Source organism: Dendrobates tinctorius, unplaced genomic scaffold, assembly GCF_039654945.1.
Source record: "Dendrobates tinctorius isolate UK_male_01 unplaced genomic scaffold, ASM3965494v1 ptg000079l, whole genome shotgun sequence".
Classification (NCBI taxonomy): domain Eukaryota; kingdom Metazoa; phylum Chordata; class Amphibia; order Anura; family Dendrobatidae; genus Dendrobates; species Dendrobates tinctorius.
In genome coordinates, this window is record NW_027361747.1 from 10,963,432 (window position 1) to 10,983,977 (window position 20,546).

The following is a 20,546-nucleotide window of genomic DNA, read 5'->3' on the forward strand; positions in this document are numbered from 1 at the left end:
AATTAGAAATTTATAACACCAGCTTGAAAAATTATTTTAAAATCCGAAATGTTGGCCTACCGAAATGTATGTTCAGTAAATGCACTCAATACTTGGTCGGGGCTCCTTTTGCATCAATTATTGCATCAATGCGGCGTTGCATGCAGGCGATCCGCCTGTGGCGCTGCTGAGGCGTTATGGAAGCCCAGGTTGCTTTGATAGAAGCCTTCAGCTCGTCTGCATTGTTGGGTCTGGTGTCTCTCATCTTCCTCTTGACAATACCTCATAGATTCTCTATGTGGTTAAGGTCAGGTGAGTTTGCTGGCGAATCAAGCACAGTGATACTGTCTTTAAACCAGGTATTGGTACTTTTGGCAGTGTGGACAGGTGCCAAGTCCTGCTGGAGAATTAAATTTCCATCTCCAAAAAGCTTGTCGGTAGAGGGGAAGCATGAAGTGCTCTAAAATATCCTGGTAGACGGCTGCGCTGACTTTGATCTTGATAAAACACAGTGGACCTACACCAGCAGATGACATGGCTCCCCAAACCATCACTGATTGTGGAAACTTCACACTAGACCTCCAGCAGCTTGGATTATGTGTCTCTCCACTCTTCCTACAGACTCTGGGATCTTGATTTCCAAATTAAATGCAAAATTTACTTTCATCTGAAAACAACACCTTGGACCACTGAGCAACAGACCAGTTATTTTTCTCCTTGGCCCAGGTAAGACGCTTCTGGCGCTGTCTATTGGTCATGACTGGCATGACACAAGGAATTCAACACTTGTAGCCCATGTCCTTGTGGAGTCAATGATTGCCTTCTGGACATCTGTCAAGTCAGCAGTTTTCCCCTTGATTGTGGAGCATACTGAAACAGACTAAGGGACCTTCTAAAACACTTAGGAAGCCTTTGCAGGTGTTTTTTTTTTTAAATTATTCTAATTAACTGAGATAATGGCTTTTGGGTTTCCACTGGCTATAAGCCATAATCATCAACATTAACAGAAAAATAATTTAAATAGATCACTGTTTCTAATGACTCTATATAATGAGTTTCACTTTACAGTTCAACTTTGTAAAATTCTGTGAAGCACCTGTAGGTTCAAGGTGCTCGCCACACATCTAGATACATTCCTTGAGGGGTCTAGTTTCCAAAATGGGGTCACTTGAGGGGGGTTTCCACTGTTTAGGCACATCAGGGACTCTCCAAATGCAACATTGCATCTGCTTTCGATTCCAGCCATTTTTGTGCTCAAAAAGTCTCTGAGCCCTGCCATGTGCCCAAACAGTAGTATTTCCCCACAAATGGGGTGTATTGGGGTCCATTTTCTCCTGTTACCCTTGTGAAAATAAATTTTACTTTAGCCCCAAATTTTTTTTGTTGGGGGGGGGGGGGGACGTCTTGGATGTGGTTTTGAGGGCTGCAGGTTTTAGAATGTCGTCACTTTTGGATATTTTATTTTATATAGGCCCCCCAAAGTAACTTCAAATGTGATGTGATCCCTAAAAAATTAGTTTTGTTAATTTGGTTGGAAAAATGAGAAATTGCTGGTCAACTTTAAACCCTTCTAACTTCATAACAAAAAATTATGTTTGAAACAAAACTGATGCAGATGTAAAGTAGACATTTTGAAAATTTTATTTATGAAATATTTTGTGTGACATTGCTCTTTGGTTTAAGTGTATAAGAATTAAAAGTTTGAAAATTTCAAAATTTTCAGCAAATTCCCAATATTTTCACAAACGCAGTTCATACTGAACAAATTATCATGAAGTACAATATGTCGCGTTGTAGCGTTCCATAATGTGACACTGGTCAGAATTGTAAAATTTGGCCTGATCATGAAGGTGAAAACAGGCTCGGGGGTGAAGGGGGTTAATATGCTCAAACTTTTGAAAGGTCCTCTTTAAGTGGCTACATTTGCATTTTGTGAGTGACACAAAGTTTTGGCACTGAAGTTTTGTAATGACAATGCCATGCTTTCCTTTTCAGGAACTGATGATATAGTAGGTCCTGAAGGCATGGAGAAGTTCTGTGAAGATATCTGTGTAGAACCTGAAAATGTAAGTCTTTCTATTGTATGGACGTAATTTACTAATGGGGGGACCACATACATAAAGTAGTGTAGGTAAGAGCAGACAACTGTGATTCCAGCTGTTAATCTGATGCTAAACATTGGGAGCAGCCATCTGCTGTAGTTCTTAGAAATGCCCCCACCCCTTGTGCAGAATAATAGAAAAAGAAGCTGTCTTGTAATGGCTTGTAAGTCAGTGGTCCCCTGCCTTTCTCTGAAAGCCACATTAACGTCTGAGAGATGGACGGCAGCCGCATTCAGGCCCTCTTCTCTCCCTATAGTAGTGACACCCAGAGCCCCACATTACCGGTATATTGACAGCCAAAGCTCCCTTGTTGGCAGTATATTTAAATCTAGGGGCTCCCACTTTACACCCATTCGGTATTCTTCCCTCAAGCACTCCCATCACCCTATTGCATATTCTTCAAAACCACCTTTAACTGGCAGTATACTCCTAACCCAAGCTTACCATATTACACAGTTACATAGGTAGAAAAAAAGATCTGGGTCCATCAAGTTCAATCTTTCTCCACCAATTATACAATTATTTTGTCACCAAATTATAAGCCACAATGTTGTATACTAAAGAAATCATAGTACAAAAGAAGCGGGCGGCACCGCTGTTACCGTGCTTGGATCCGTGACTTGCAGCCGGCGGTGAGCTCACATCCAGGATCCCGGGTGCTTGACCTCGTAGCAAACAACTAAGGCAATCCAGAAGAAAAGGGTCGCACTCAACGGGACCCGTGGAAGCGCTCGAGTAGCGCGAAACGGCCGTTGTCAGCCCTTTGACACTCTTGATATCACATCCCCAACGTGACATGTAATTTTGTGTCATTAAATACTCACATTAATCCCGTTGAGTGCGACCCTTTTCTTCTGGATTGCCATACTAAAGAAATCATCCAGCCCTATTTTTTTTAAAGATATTATAGTGTCTGCCATTACTAGCCCTTGTTGTTGGGCTTTCCACAGTCTGGCTGCTCTAACTGTAAAGATCACTTTCCTATTTAGCTGCCGGTATCGCCTTCCACCCGAAATGAGTGCCCTCTGGTCCTTTGTATGGTCTTTGGAAGGAATAAGAACAAAACCGTTGGCACAACCCTGAGAATTGTAGGTGGTGCCCAAGTAGGATCCCAATCCGTGAACTAAATATATATAAACTTGGCACACACCAAAGGTTTCTGATGCAGAAAGGTGATTTTTAATTATACAACAGTACATACATACACAGACGTTTCGGTCTAGGACCTTTATCAATGTACGATATATTGTACTGTGAGATTCTTAGTGACTGGGCTTTGTGAGATAGACCAATCCTGTGAGGAGGCACATGAAGCCGTCCCACTGCGTGGTGGTTTGTGGAGTGTGGACGCAGTATCCGCCGCGAATCCCAATGTACATTGATGAAGGTCCTAGACCGAAACGTCTGTGTATGTATGTACTGTTGTATAATTAAAAATCACCTTTCTGCATCAGAAACCTTTGGTGTGTGCCAAGTTTATATATATTTGGAAGGAATAAGTCATGTAACAGTCCTTTGTATTGACAACACATTTAATCCCCGCATACCCTCAGATCTGTTCTTATGTGCAGGACTACTCACAAAACTCACCATCTGGAGTCCTTCTCTTCATAACTGTTTGATACAATCCACAGGTTGAGGACCGCCGATATAAGGGATCGCATTGGTCATGACCAATAGCTTTGTTTGACATTGTCTTTTACAGATTGCCTTACCATAGTTCTGGTAGTCTGCTGTATACATGGTGTTACGTTAGGGCAGTGACGGCGAACCTATTGCACATATGCCAGAGGGAGCACACAGAGCCCTCCCCGTGGGCATGTGCACCATCTCCTCAGGACGAGTGCCGCCACCACTCTTCTAAGCCCACTCGCCATCTCCCTCATCACTAGCACTGTGGCCATTCTCCTATGCGTGCTCCCATCAGGTCACGCATCCTCCCATCAGTCTGCGTGTGGGCTGAGTGGTGGCGCTTGTGCACACAGGTACGATTCTGATATATAAAGAGACCAGATCAGTGTTGGAACGGGCTGAAGTGAGTAGTTACTGTATATACTTGTGTATAAGCCGAGTTTTTCAGCACATTTTTTGTCCCAGAAGACAGCGGGGAAGGGGGAGCGATGGAGCAGAGGGTCACAGGAGGCTGAAGCTGCGGCTAAAGCCTGTGCCCACTGCTAAAGAGAAATGAATTTTCACTGCACTGGCAGTGAAAATTTTTTTCTCGTAGCGCGATCAGTGTCAGCAGCAGTCGCCGGCTTCAAAGCAGCTGCCGGGCTATCATGGGTACCCGCTCATTAAGGTAATGAATATTCACCTCTCCACTCCCATGCTTTTCTCATGGGGGCCATACATACAATTATGGGGTTGAGGAGCCATGCAGACACGGAATGGGGATGAGGAAGCGGTGCAGACACGGAATGTGGATGAGGAAGCGGTGCAGACACGGAATGTGGATGAGGAAGCGGTGCAGACACGGAATGTGGATGAGGAAGCGGTGCAGACACGGAATGTGGATGAGGAAGCGGTGCAGACACGGAATGGGGATGAGGAAGCGGTGCAAACACGGAATGGGGATGAGGAAGCGGTGCAGGCAAGGATGGGGATGAGGAAGCGGTGCAGGCAAGGATGGGGATGAGGAAGCAGTGCAGGCAAGGATGGGGATGAGGAAGCAGTGCAGGCAAGGATGGGGATGAGGATCCAGTGCAGGCAAGGATGGGGATTAGGGGACAATGCATACCTGACTTATACTCAAGTCAATAAGTTTTCCCAGTTTTTCGAGACAAAATTATGTGCCTCGGCTTATACTCGGGTTGGCTTATACACGAGTATATACGGTTGTTTTTTTGTTTTTTAATGTGAGGCCATTATACTGTATGAAGCACTATGTGGGCACATTATATAGTATGGAGCATCATGTGAGGCCATTATACCGCATGGAGGATCACATGGGGCCATTATACATTATGGAGCATTGTGTGGGGCCATTATGCAGTATGAAACTCTGTGGGGCCATTATATGAGTTAAAATATGGAGCATCACGTGGGGCCATTATATGAGTTAAAGTATGGAGCATCACGTGGGGCCATTATACAGTATAGGGCACCAAGTTGGGCCATTATACTACATGGAGCACTATGTGGGGCCCATTACACTTTATGCAGGACTATGTGGGGGGCCATTAAACTGTATGGAGGACTATGTGGACCCATTGTAAAGGATGGAGGACTTTCTGTGCCCGTTATGCTATATGGAGGACTGTGTGGTGATTACAGTTGGAAAATCATACTGTGATGGGGTCACCATTCTTTGTTAGTGGAACTGAGGGAGGGGGATAAAGTAGGGTCATCTACTGTGCGTGTGGAGGAGTTCACTGTGGGGGTATCATACTTTGTCTGGGAGCACTTTTGTTTGCATCATACTATATTATCTAACTTAAATAGGTACAGTTGGGCTTCAGTGCATAAGAGTTTCAGCAGCATAAACTAGACATTTGTCACCCCAAATGTCAAAATGATAAATCAAGTAAAACCCAAAACAGCATGCGCATAAAACACGAATATAATGGGGTAATATCACACATAAATGCACAGTAATTAGCAAGAGAATAAAATTTCCATAAAAAAACTGCCAAATAGTGCCACAAAAGTTCAGGTATAGTGCGCTTATGTTTAGTCCCAAAAGCGGAGTATGAGTCCAAAAGACGTTAGTCATGTAAACTGGTTTAGAAACTATGCGTCTTCTATACAGCGAAGACTCAACTTCATATCCTAAGGAGGACTTCTGCTGCACCACCAATAAAGGTACATTTCATTAAAAAAACCTCTGGTATGACTACCTGAGGTTCACTCTAATGTGCAAGACGCATTGTTTCTAAACCAGTTTACATGACTAACGTCTTTTGGACTCATACTCCGCTCTATACCTGAACTTTTGTGGGACTATTTGGCAGTTTTTTATGGAAATTTTATTCTCTTGCTAATTACTGTGCATTTATGTGTGATATTACCCCATTATATTAATAAGTGTTTTATGCGCATGCTGTTTTGGGTTATACTTTATGATCTGTTTTATTGAAGATTTTTTATCCTTTATTACATATTTAATTTAGGCCATTGGGCCATATACTTTTCACTGCTTTTACATAACATTATATTTTTCCACTATAATTCCAAAAGTTAATTGTTTCATTTGATAAGGAAAAACGTCCTCAATTGTAGACTTTTTATTAACAAATATCAAGGTTGGCCTGCAACTTTCTGCAAGCTTTTAACTTTGGCCCTTTGTGTATTTGAGTTTGATATCCCTGCCTTAAAGGGTTTGTTCTCATCATGATAAAGGGTTACAATTGCAAAGAGGTTGTAAAAACAACTCTACAATTTTACTTTTGATTAAAAATCCGCTACATTCTCAAGAACCGACCTTCGCTACAATTGGTGGCTAGTATCTTAGGCTTGGAGTGCAGCGCTTACAAGCTCTTTGATATTGACTCTCTAGCTAATGTACGAGTTGTCTTTCTAATCTAAAATCTCAGTATTCAGGGCACTTTGCGAAAAATAAGTGGGTTTTGGATTGTAGTTTGGGCACTCTGTCTCTAAAAGGTTCTCCATCACTGCCTTAGGGGCATGTCAAGGGGGTTTGTGTGTTTTAGAATTGGCTCCCTTATGTGGGTATAAGTCTTTATTCTGTGAGCAGCCCATCACTGTAATTTTTTATTCTCCCACAGGTAGTGATGCTTGTTCTAGCCTGGAAATTGGATGCACAGAATATGGGCTACTTTACATTACAAGAATGGTTGAAAGGAATGACTTCCCTACAGTAAGTCCTTATCTATACATGACCTGTCAAAATGAAATTGCCCACTACTCTGCACTCACAGCTCAGTCTGAGTGGTTGTAATAAATATACCATTACCAAATTGTGCCAAAGCTGGATATATTTATTTTACACAACTGCCTATAAAATGAGAAACTTGCTTAATGTTAAATGACAACTTTTTTTTTCTTTAACTACTTAGGCCCTCAGTTTTATTTTTTTGCGTTTGTTTTTTCTTTCCAATAGCGATAACTTTATTTTTTGCTTTTTTTCCATCAGCATTAGCTAGATGGCATTTTATTTTTTGAAGGAGGCAAAGGGAGTAATTTAGACTTTTATATAAGGGTATTGATATATAGTTGGCCCAGTCTAGACTAAGGGTCCTGTTACACATAGCGACGCTCCAGCGATCCCGACAACGATACGACCTGGTAAGGATCGCTGGTACATCGCTACATGGTCGCTAGTAAGCTGTCAAACAGGCAGATCTATTCAACGACGCAGCAACGATCCGGCGATCCGTATAACGACCTCGGCGGTCGTTGGGACCTTGTCACACAGCAGCTATTCTGACGACTCAGACCTCGATAATCGTGCTTCAGCATTGCCTTTTCCACGCCCCTCTGCTCCAATTGGTGGCCACTACTGCGCTATCACTACTCGGTTTGCTTCAGCGTCCATATGGGTCTGAGTCGCTAGTGCGCTGTTTATAGTCTAGAGTCTGTGTAATACTAAGGAAACCCTAAAAACATGATCTCTCAATGGGTCTAGACTGTAGACCCATTGAGAGATCATGTTTTTAGGGTTTCATTAGTATTACACAGCTGATTAAATGATCGCATGTGAAATATTTAGGACATGCTGAAATCATGATCTATTATTGGTCCATGAGGGCTGGAAAACATGAGAGTTGGGGTGCATTGCTCTATCGAATATGTACGTCAGTTAACCCCTTCTGTGAACAACATTAAAAAAAAAAGCCAAACAATGTTTTATCATACCGCCGAGCAAAAAGTGCAATAAAGCGTGAACAAAAAGACAGATATAAATAAAAAAAGTCATCTTGTCCCGCAAAAACAAGCTGCCATAGAGCTCCAGCAGCAGAAAAATAAAAAAAAGTTTTAACTCTCAGAATAAAGATATGCAAAAATAATTTTTTCTATAAAAGTTTTTATTGTGTAAAAGCGCCAAAACATATAAAAAGGAGGTATCGCTGTAATCATACTGACCCGAAAAATAAAATTGCCTTACCAATCTTACCACATGCGGTATAAACGGAAAATAAAAAGCAATTCCTGAATTGCTGGTTTTTGTTCATTCTGTCTCCCAAACATAAAAACCCGATATAAATCTGGTATCGCTGTAATCTCACTGACCCGAAGAATAAAGTCACCTAATCACGTATACCGCACGAGGAACGTCATAAAAAATAAACCAATTCTTCACATGCTGCCTCCCAAAGAGTGCAGTAAGGCTCGGCGCACATTTATCCTGCGCTCTGCGCTGAGCGCTTACACGGGGGTTTCCGTGTAAATCGCTGAAATACGTGATTCAGACAGAACCTCTGGCTGAAGTTTCCCTATAGTGAGGCAGATTGGAGGTACTGTGGCCACCGTTTGGCCTATGATCTGGCGGTGTCCGTCTTTTTAGGACTGCATAAAAGTGCCATCAGCCACAGTTTTGTGCACTTCTGAAAAGGACACCGTGAAACAGAGGCCAGACAGAGTCCAGAGTAACTCTGCTGCCTCATTATAGTGAATGGATCCATCGGGGGGTTTCATCTGTCTTGTCACTCAGAGATTTAGATGGAAACCCCAAAGTAAGTGGTCAGCATAGAGCGCCGGATAAATGTGATCCCAAACGTTATGTAAAATGTTCCCAATAAAAGCTTCCACTCAATCCACAAGAAAAGCAAGTCCCCGGACTCAGATCTGTCATCTGTTAACGGAAATATAGGGGACTTCCACATTACTGGTAGCACAAAGGCTCTGGAAAAGCGAAATGGCTCTTCACCCAACAAAAGAAATTCAGCAAATTCTTCTATCCCAAATCCAAATGCTCCCTCCCTTCTGAAGACCAGTGTGCCTAAACCACATATAGAGCCCATATGTTTGGCATTTCTGTAGTGATGAGAGCTCACCTAATTGGAAACCACCATGGAGTCAATCGTCACTACATCTGTAGATAAATTCCTAAAGGGTTATATTTTCCAAAATGGGGTCACTTGAGGGTGGATTCTGCTTTTCCAGCACTTAGGGGCTCTTTATATGGAATCCACAAACTAGTCTAGGAAAATCTGCGCTCCAGGAGGCAAATAGCGCTCTGTCTCTCCTGAGTCACTCCGTATGGCAAAGTAGTACTTTACAGCCAAATATGGGGTAGTTCTACATTCATCAGAAATTGCAGGACAAATTCTATTTATATTTTTACCCAATTTCCCAGTGTGAAAATGTAAAACTTGGGGCTAACACACAATTTTAGTGGTAAAAATGTAATTATTTTTTCTTCACTGCCCAATGGTATTAAAGTTTGTGACACACTTGTGGTGTCAGTATAATCACTGCAGCCCTAGATTAATTCATTGAGAGGTTTAATTGGTAAAATGGGGTCACTTATGGGGGGTTCTGCTGTTCTGGCACCTCAGGGGCGCTCTATAAATGTAACATGGCGCCGTCAAACAAGTGCAGTTAAATCTGCACTGTAATATGGTGCTACTTCCCTTCTGAGCTTTGCACTGTGCCTCAAAAGTAGTTTTCGACAACATATGGGTGTACTCAGGAGAAATTGCACAGCAAAATTTGGGGTCCATTTTCTCCTTTTGCCCTTGTGAAAGTACAAAATTAGTATGTAAAGATTTTTGTGGGAAAAATGTATTTTGTTTTTTTTTTATTTTTTTTTCACGTCTTAAAATCATAAACTTCTGTGAAACACCTGGGGGTTCAAGGTGCTCAATACACATCTAGATAACATCCTAAAGGGGTCTAGTTTCCAAAATGGTGTCACTTGTTGGGGGTTTCTACTATTTAGGCACATCAGTGGCTCTCCAGACGCGACATGGGGCCCGCTAATTATTCTAGCATATTTTACATTCAAAAAGTCAAATGCCGCTTCTTCCCTTCAGAGCCCTGTAGATTCCCCCACATATGGGGTATCGGCATGCTCAGGAGAAATTGCTCAACAAAATGTATGGTCCTTTTTCTCCTGTTACCCTTCCGAAAGTGTAAAAAAAAAAAAAAAATTAGGAAAACTTTTTTTGTGAAAGAAAAGTACTGTATATATTAGTGTATAAACAGAGTTTTTAAGCACATTTTTTTTTTGCTGAAAACGCCCCGTTCGGCTTATAGACGAGTTAATTGTCCCAGAAATACGTCGGGGGAGGGGGAGCGGCGGAGCAGCAGATCAGAGGCAGGAGCCGTTGGCTGTGGCTAAAGCCTGTGCCACTGCTAAAGAGAAATAAATATTTGTTTCTATGTAATAGCGCACAGTGACAGCCACAGCCGCCGGCTTCCAGCACACATCCTACTTGCCTTACTGCGCTCCCTCGCTGCATCTCGTTCGTTCCGGCACCAGCAGCTTTTCTGGCCGAGCGATCACGTGGCCCCGCTCATTAAGGTTATGAATATTCATGCCTCTCCACTTCCATAGGCATGGAGTGAATATTCATTACCTTAATGAGCGGAGCCACGTGATCGCTCGGCAGGAAGAGCTGCTGGCTGGTTCTGCAATGAGATGCTGCAAGGGCGCGCAGGCAAGGTAAGTGTTTTTTTTTTTGTTTTTTTTTTTAATGTAGGAACCACGCATACAAGGATAGGGGGGATAAGGTGCCATGCATACAAGGACAGGGATAGGAGAGCCATGCATGCCAGGATAGGAATGAGGGGACAATGCGTACCCGGCTTATACTCGAGTCAATAAGTTTACCCAGTTTTTCGGGGCAAAATTAGGTGCCTCGGCTTATAATCAGGTCGACTTATACTCTAGTATATACGGCAAAAGTTTATTTTTCCTTCCACTTTCCAAAAATTCCTGTGAAGCACCTGAAGGGTTAATAAACTTGAATGTGGTATTGAGCACCTTGAGGGGTGCAGTTTTTAGAATGGTGTCATTTTTGTGTATTTTCTGTCTTATAGGCACCTCAGTCACCAAGTGTGAGGTGGTCCCTAAAAAAATAGTTTTGCAAATTTTTTTGTAAAAATGAGAAGTCGCTGGTCAACTTTTAACCCTTATAACTTACAAAGAAAAATTGTTTCCAAAATTGTGCTGATGTAAAGTAGACATGTGGGAAATGTTATTTATTAACTATTTTGTGCGATATGACTCTGATTTAAAGGCATAAAAATTAGAAGTTTGAAAATTGCAAAATTTTCAAACATTTTTGCCCAATTTCTATTTTTTTTTTTTTTTACAAATGAACGCAAGTCATATCAAAAAAATATTACCGCTATCCTAAAGTACAATATGTCATGAGAAAACACTCAGAACCAGTGGCATCTATTGAAGTGTTCCAGAGTTATTACGTCATAAGGTGACAGTGGTCAGAATTGTAAAAATTGGCCCGGTCAGGAAGGTGAAAACAGGCTTCGGGGTGAAGGGGTTGATGTACTCGCCACTCCCTCCAAGGTCCAGTGCCGGTCTGCTCTGCATCTTGGTGACATTACGGCTCTGCAGACTGTCAGAATCACACTGCGCTCTGTGTGACCTGGAAATCTTTTACAAGGAAAGCCTATGAAGGGTCACCTGAGGGGAATCCTGACAGTGTGACCATTACACACTGCCCCAATTTGGTAATTTGCAGTCAAAAAACTCCCTTAATGGTTTTGATGTCTTTGATTTCTCTGTAGTGGTCGTAAGTAATATGTTCAAATGAAAATGCTCAAATATCCATTTAAAGCTATACCATGCACTGATCCTTGACTTTCCTGTGGCTTTTTTCCCTAAAGCTGGATTCACACCTTGTGCACGTGGTGCTGGTTTTTACACGCAAATTTTTAAACTGAAATCTACATAGTGTCTACGACAGAAATCCATTCATGTTTTCTGATTTTATTCATGTATTTGTATGTGCAATTTTTTTGTTGCGGAAACCACAGGCATAGAAACAAAGCCAAAGGTGGGATTGTTTCTGCTGAAGAAATGGACATGCTAAGGTTTTTAAAAAGTGATGCAAAAATTAACATGTAACAAACATGTGGACGAGATTGAGATAAAACTCATCCACTTTGTGGCTTTAACGAGTGTAAAATCCGCACCAAGTTCGCAATTTGTGCTCCAGTACAGCATGATTGCATGCAAAATCCATGTGATTTCATGTATTCTCCAAATAGGTTTTTTAAGACTGATTTGTAAAAACCAATGCCAAGATATCCCATTCATTAACATACGGACAGTGTAATTTCTTAATGCAAAGAATGTTTCTCTGCTGGTTGTGTTCGTCATTATTGGTATTAGTGAGGTACAACATGAAATGCTTATCTGGGCTCGTTGGCATAGTTGTTTGGCCACCTTTTCTGTGTGGACTTTTCCCATGTTTTCTTGTGGTGTAGTAATGGTGGGGCCCTCATCACATCACCATCGCCGGGTCCCCACACTGTAACTGCTCATATATGACTGTCTCACATTTCATCAGACAAAACTCAGACTGTGCCTTCTCTTTCAGATGTGACGCCACTGAGAAACTTAGGAATACTTTGGATTACTTGAGATCTTTGTTAAATGAGCCAGCTAATTTTAAACTTATTTATAGATATGCTTTTGATTTTGCACGGGTAAGTAACATTTTTTTAGAAGGGTCACATTAGCCATAGATATGCAGGACTGCAATCTAGTGTAGAATTTCACAAGGCTAGGAGCAGAAGACTGAGCGGAGACGGCTAATGATCAGCTTCATGTGATACTGTAATATGTAACATGGATCTGATTGTGCACACGGCACACCTACTGCAACAGCGACCGCAACGTGCTCCGATCCCTGTTGGGTAGCAACGTCTGACAATGACATTTCCTTGTCTCAATCGTGTGGCGTAATCATTCTAGCGCCCATCAGCTTCCCCTACTACGGGGTGACTAATAGTCGATGGGCTGTCAAGATATCTGCAGCTCAGCTTCACAGGAGCCAGTACTACGGTATTACTATATACTGCAATTGCAGTATAGCACACAAACTGTCGCAGCTTCAAGTCCCCTGTAGAAATTAAAAATGTATAATCGGCCCCCTTTTTACAGATCACGTGTTTGTCTTGTTGTAGTAGTCCAATCTATCAAAATGCACAAAATATATACTACACACACATACACGTGTGTGTGTGTGTGTATATATATATATATATATATATATATATATATATATATATATATATATATATATATATATATATATATATATATATATATAATATATTACATACATATAAGACCTGCATGTCCACTGACTGAAAAACAACTAGTCACCCAACGTTTGAATATCATAAAGAAAGCTATTATCACAACTTGAGATGGATCAACTGCACTGCAGATCCACCCCATATGAAGACCTGGAAGAATAACAACCCCCTGAAGATCCTGATCCAATCCTGCAACTAGACAGCACTGTAGCTGATCTGAAAGAGAAGATCTTAGATAAACTAAATACCATCAATACCAGAGATCAACTGCCAAGGCCTAGCAAAGAAACGCCAGCAGACAGTAGAAGAGTAGAAGATGCCAATAGAGCACTTGCATCAATACCTACCACCACCACAACTCAAACTAATAAACTGATCTATGCTACTGCCTCAGAATCATGGAATTGCTTGGCTATATAACCAGCAAGAACAACATAAGTATGTGGGAAAAAAAGACTGGAGACAAAAATCAAGGTGACACGAAGGGAAGTCAGCCAACTAACTGAAATACAGAAGGGTGGAAAAATCAAGAATAAGACCAAACTGGAGAAGTACAAAGGCCTGACCCCAGCTGAAGCCCTAGCGACTGTTAAACAAAGGCTCACAGCACTCACTGCAGGATTAGGGAGATACACTAGAGATGCTGAGACCAAGAAGATAAATGCCCTGTTCTTCAAAGAACCATCCAAAGTGTACTCCCAACTACAGCACAATAGCTGCAACTCCACCAATAGCAGAGGCTGAACAATACTAGAGGAACATATAGGTGAAGGAAAAAACACACAACACCAGTGCAATGTGGCTGCAAGATCTGAGAATGAAACCCAGCAACCATCTAGAACAAGAACCAGTCACCATTACAGAAGCAGACATACAACAGCGGGTTAAGAACATGAAGAGCTGGACAGCACCTGGCCCAGACATGATCCACACCTACTGGCTAAAGAAATTAACAGTGGTACGTGAACGCATGGCAAAGCAGATGAACCAACTGCTAGAAGAAGGCCACCACCCAGCTTGGCTAACACAAAGTAGAACAGTGTTGTTCTTGAAGGATCCTCACAAAGGAACACTTCCATCCAACTACCGCCCAATAACCTGCCTTACAACAACATGGAAACTCCTGTCAGGCCACCAAGCTACAGAACCATATGAACCAGTACCTGAATCCAGCTCAGAAAGGCATTGGGACTGACACCAGAGGCTCTAAGCACCAGCTCCTTTTATAGAGCAGTCACTCAGGACTCAAGATCCAAACAGACCAAACTCAGCACAGCCTGAATTGACTACAAGAAAGCATATGACTCAATGCCACACACATGGATCTGTATATGCTTGGCTCTCTACAATGTCAACAGGAAATAAAGAACCTTCCTCAGAAACAATGGGACAATGGAGAACAACATGGGAAGTCAACTCAAGACAACTAGCTCAAGTGACCATCAAATGCAGCATATAACAAGGTGATGCACTGTCCCCATTGCTGTTCTGCATAGGCTTGAACCCTCTCAGGTAATTAGAGTGTGGCTATGGATACAAGTTCAAGAGTAGACGCACCATCAGCCACCTCCTCTACATGGATGACACCAAGTTGTATGCAAAAACGAACGAGACATCGATTCATTGATCCACCTGACAAGGATCTACAGTGAAGACATCGGGATGTCCTTCAGAATGGAAAAGTGCTGTTGGTTGGTAATAAAGAGAGGCACGGTAGTCAAGACTGATGGAGTGGAATTACCAGCAGGGTACATAGCAGGTTTACAGACATGCTACAAGTACCTCGGCATCCCACAGGGACACGGTAACCATTATGAGGAGGCAAAGAAAGCAGTAATATCCAAATATCATCAAAGGGTAAGGCAGGTCCTGAAGAGCCAGCTCAGTGGGAAGAATAAAAATGTGCGCCATTAATACATATGCCCTGCCAGTTATCAGATTCCCTGCTGCCATAGTGTGCTGGCCAAAAGAAGAGATGGAAGCTGCAGATGTGAAGACATGAAAGCTCCTCACAATGCATGGAGGTCTCCACCCTAAATCTAGCACCCAAAGATTGTATACCAACAGAAAGGAGGGTGGTCGAGGCTTGATAAGCATCCAAGCCACCATCACAAATGAAACAAGGAGTATCCAGGAATGCATCAGAAAAATGGCACCAAAAGATGAGATGCTGAGAGAATGCCTAAGGCAGCAACAACAACAGATCTGGAAGGAAGAACAGGAACATGAAGCGCCATGGCAAGACAAGCCGCTGCATGGGATGTACCATCGACAGATAATGGAGGTGGCTGACATGGAGAAATCCTACCAATGGCTGGAGAAAGCTGGACTCCGAGACAGCACAGAGGCACTACTCATAGCGGCACAAGAGCAAGCACTAAGTAAGACAAGACCCAAGGTGCAGACTATGCAAAGAAACCTCAGAAACCGTCCAACACATAGTGGCAGGATGCAAATTGCAAGCAGGAACAGCGTATACCGAACGCTACAACCCAGTAGCGGGAATTGTATACAGGAACATCTGCACAGCATATGGGCTAAGCCCTCCTAAGTCCAGGTGGGAGACCGCAGAAAAAAGTGGTAGAGAATGAAAGGGCAAAAATCCTGTGGGACTTAAAGATCCAGACGGATAAGCAGATGTTGGCTAACCAACCAGACATTGTGATAGTAGACAAGGATCAGAAGACTGCATTGGATGTGGCAGTGCCAAGTGACAGCAACATCAGAAAGAAGGAATATAAGCATCTGGAGAAATACCAGGGCCTCAAAGGCTGTTTTCTGATCCTTGTCTACTATCACAATGTTTGGTTGGTTAGCCAACACCTATATATGCGTTTTTATAGTGTAGGTATCTTTATTTTGTAAGATTGGATGTTTACAACATGACAACCACCAACTGTGTTTAAATTTTGTTATTTTAATAAAGGGAACCTGTCACCACCCCAGGGCGTTTTTCACTTTAAAGAGCCACCTTCAGCAGCACTAAGGCTGCATTCTGTGAAGGGGGCTCTTCTTTTTCTGACCCCTAGTAACACTGAAATATCTACTTTTATAAATAGCTCCTCATACCTGTAATGTGTCCCATAGGTATGCTGTGTCCCCCTGTATCAGCCACCTACCCATCCGTCCATCATGCCTGTCCGGTGTCTCGGCGCCGCACACCATCTGTCCATCATGATGCCCCTCTGTGCGTCGCTGCCTCCTTCTGTTTTGAATGCAGGCACCTGCGCTGTGACTAGAGTTCTCGGGCATGCGCAGTGCGCGCTGCCCGAGAACCGACATTAGGCTATTGCGCCTGCGTGTTGTATAGGCCCCAGATCCTGCCCCGCAGTGTGTTATGATGTATTCACACTGTGGGGCTGGGGCCTCCGCAACACGCAGGCGCAATAGCCTGATGTCTGTTCTCGGACAGCGCGCACTGCGCATGCCCGAGAACTCTTGTCACAGCGCAGGCGCCGGGATTCAAAACAGGAGGATGCAGCGACGCACAAGGGCATCATGATGGACAGATGGTGGGCGGCGCCCACGCACAGGACAGAGGCATGATGGACGGATGGTAGTCAGCTGATACAGGGGGAAAAACGCCCTGGGGGGGTGACTGTTTCCCTTTAATACAAATGTGTTAAAAGATTCAAAATAGGTCGAGGGGCTAGGACCTTGCCAATTTCTAATTCTCATTTTAATGTAGTAACAAGTAGGATTAGGTTTCTTGATCATGCCATCTACAGACTTTATTTCTTTTCTATTAAGCCCATGTAATAGTAAGATGACTGGTCGTTAGTGGTAATCTGTACTTTTTATTTCTGCCGTAAGTCAATAATTATAAGTAAGATGCTTATTCTGCACATCACTTACTAGGGAATACTGTGAATGCATCTCTAGCTGTCTTAGTTTTATACGTGTAAGATTTTGTTTTCTCTCCTTATTTCTTACATTGTTTTCTCTTTTTTATATTGTTTTTTTTTTAGGAAAAAGATCAGCGGAGTTTAGATATGAATACAGCAAAGTGTATGTTGGGACTCTTATTAGGAAAAACATGGCCTCTGTTTCCAGTGTTTCATCAGTTTCTAGAGGTATGATGCTGTTTTTGAAATCGATAATCTACAAAGTTTTGTTAAGACTGGGTTCACACATTGTGATAGTTGTGCGTGGACATAAAAACACACATTGCTATGTTTGGGTGATGTAGGCAGTGTTCACACTTAGGGCCCCGTCACACATAGCGATGCAACAGTGATCCCGACAAGGATATGACCTTGTCAGGATCGCTGGTGTGTCGCTACATGATCGCTGGTGAGCTGCCAAACAGGCAGCTTCACCAGCGATCAGCACCAATGGCACGCGGGTAACTAGCGACGCATGTCGCTTAGTTACCCACTGTGTACCTTGGTTACCAGCGCGCTGGTGCAGGGAGATGGTAACCAAGGTACACATCGGGTTTCTAAGCGGCGCGCGGCTCTTAGAAACCCAATGTGTACCATGGTTACCAGCTCCCTGCACACATCGGCTTTCTAAGCACTGCACGCCGCTTAGAAACCCTCTGTTTACTTTAGTTGCCAGCGCCTGATCGCTGGTCTCCTGCCTGTCACGCACAGCGATGCGTGCTGGCCAGCGGGAGACCAGTGATCAAAAAAATGTCCTGGCCATTCCAGGATGATCAGCGATAACCGGCAAGGAGGCCGGTCGCTGATAAGTGTCAGTTCACATCGGGTTTCTAAGCACTGCATGCCGCTTAGAAACCCTCTGTTTACTTTAGTTACCAGCGCGCTGATCGCTGGTCTCCCGCCTGTCACACTCAGCGATGCGTGCTGGCCAGCGGTAGACCAGCGATCAAAAAAAATGTCCTCTCCATTCCAGGACGATCAGCGATAACCGGCAGGGAGGCTGGTCGCTGGTAAGTGTCACACACACAGCGATCTCGCTGGTGAGATCGCTGTTGCGTCACAAAACTTGTGACTCGGCAGCAATCTCGCTAGCGAGATCGCTGTGTGTGACGGGGGCCTTAGGAGTTGCGCCGCAGCTTGAAACCGCGACACCCCTGTGCTGCAGGGGTCTTATCACTGTTTCCCTGCACAATCACTTACTTATACAGGGAAACTGCTGTCTATCATAACAGACCGCATAGCCTGTTGTAACGACCACACAAATTTTCAGCTGAATGAGCTGTGTGCCTGCAAGATTGTGATTGTGCAGGGACACTGTATATTCCCCCAAAAAATTTTTTGAAACTCTCCTACGAGCTATGTAAATCCTGCCTGTCCGGTCCCTTAGGCGTCCTTGCTGAGATCCCTCCTCCCAGCCGCTGATCGCTGTCCTCGTGCCCAAGAGCTGTGGTATGATCAGACTATGTCCCTGTACGGTCAGACACAGCCATTACACAGTACACAGCAGGGGCACATTTATAAGATTATCTCGGCACAGGAACATTTTATTTAAACACATCCAATTGTGGAAGTTATCATTCTTCCAAAATATATTGATTAAAATTAACTTGGGAATACCTCTTTATATTAATAAAGAATCATAAAAAAAAATCTTGAACCAGGAGGTGGAAGTGGTGGTGGAGGAGGTAGCCAACACTGTTTTTGTGGGGTGTTTTTTTTTTTTTTTTTTTAATTTGGGTAAGCCCCAAAACTTTGGGAATGGCAAACACAATGAACAAACTGTGGTGGAGTATAACAATGGCTGGATGCGACTGGTATACTTCTCTATTCAGCCAAGGACAAGTCCTGTGGGATCCACGCCTGGTTCCTTTTCATGAATGTTAGGTTACCCACGTTGGCTGTGGACAGGCGGATGCAAAGTTTCAGAACTTTCTATGCTGGATAAAATTCTTAATGGGAAAAAAGAAAATTAAAGTTACTCTTTAAATGTTATGGAGTAAAAGAAAAAACACTATAAAAAGTCATCAATTGCAAACTCTTTTCAAAGGCATTTAAAAAAAAAAAAAAAGTAGAAAAAATGGTGTGAAGCCTGCAAAATCTCCGCTTCCTTGGTTGAGAGTGGGGAATTGGGATTAACTGCGGTTACATTGGGATTTTTGGGTCATATTTATCAGCAACCGGAAACGTGAGCAGCAGACCTCTATGTAACCATAAATGCTGTGACTGTTACGCAGCTTGAGAAAGGCTCATCCAGAGCTGAAATGTCACGCAAACATGGGAGCATCAATGTCCACTTTGTTCCCAGTGACTTGCCTGGAGCAATTCTTGCCTGCATTGCTTTGCTTCCATGAACCTAGATTTCGAGCTCAACTACTGTGTCCTGTCGTGCCTGTGAAAGTCTGAGACTTCAATAGAAAAGATAGATCATCTATAGATAATACCCAATGAACGTTCATGGCTTAGGCCAGTGTTCTGGAGCACAGACCAGAGATGTACGAAGTGTCACTATGCTTACACGTCTGTTCAGCAAAATCTGATCGTAGGACATTAGTTAGGAAATGCGTGATCAGGAATTACTCATGTAATGGATGATAGTACTGTGCCTAAAGCCAGCGATGTACTGCCCTTTGTCCTGACATTTTCATAAAAAAAAAAAAGATCTAAGCGCAGATCTTGTACTATCATGTTACCAGCACTCGCCGGTCTTGTCCGTTTTGCTGCATGTAATACATTTTACCTGACATGGTCACTGCCTGGTTTAATGATCAATTTTTGTTTTCAGCAATCAAAATACAAAGTTATTAACAAGGACCAATGGTGCAATGTTCTAGAGTTCAGCCGCACAATTAACCTGGACCTCAGCAACTATGACGAAGATGGGGCTTGTAAGTACATGACTTTCTTCATACTCCTGATCGTATTAGTAGTTGTAGTAGTGTTTCCTCCATTATAAGTGATCACCTATCACTGTTTTATGAGGTCAGTTTTGGATTAGACGAGGTAAATTCTGCTTAGAGTAGTCAAATAATTGTCTCTTTAATATTCTGTTGATACATCAACTGCTTTATATGCGGAGGATATTTTTTTAGTGAAGAAGGGAATTTAATTTCCGTCTGCACAATATAATTTCTTAGATGATTTCCTTCCAGCCAGTAAACCAGTTTCACGTGCCCAACAATAACTGTCGAGTATGGGCTGCAATGACCCGACCATCTACAGGTCTCCTGACCGAAACCCAACAGACTCAGAGGCCTGTGAACCTCTTGAGTTTGTCAGGAGACCCGCTGCCAGTCCAGATATCATGGTTTGTATTAAAACCGTGAATTCTGGATTTGTTAAACTGGCATAAATTTGTTTAACTAATCAGCATTTTATGATATGAAGTGTA

At 42.9% G+C, this 20,546-nt stretch overlaps 1 protein-coding gene across 1 annotated transcript in view; it reads left to right on the top strand.

Annotated features, from left to right (window-relative positions):
• Nucleotides 1-20,546, top strand: part of DCUN1D4 (defective in cullin neddylation 1 domain containing 4) — a 96,728-nt gene that overhangs the window by 61,867 nt on the left and 14,315 nt on the right. The window contains exons 6-10 of the mRNA XM_073583516.1: nucleotides 1,975-2,045; nucleotides 6,806-6,897; nucleotides 12,551-12,659; nucleotides 17,243-17,347; nucleotides 19,941-20,043. Of these exons, the coding sequence (XP_073439617.1) occupies nucleotides 1,975-2,045; nucleotides 6,806-6,897; nucleotides 12,551-12,659; nucleotides 17,243-17,347; nucleotides 19,941-20,043 (480 nt within the window). The remainder of the gene's footprint in view (nucleotides 1-1,974; nucleotides 2,046-6,805; nucleotides 6,898-12,550; nucleotides 12,660-17,242; nucleotides 17,348-19,940; nucleotides 20,044-20,546) is intronic.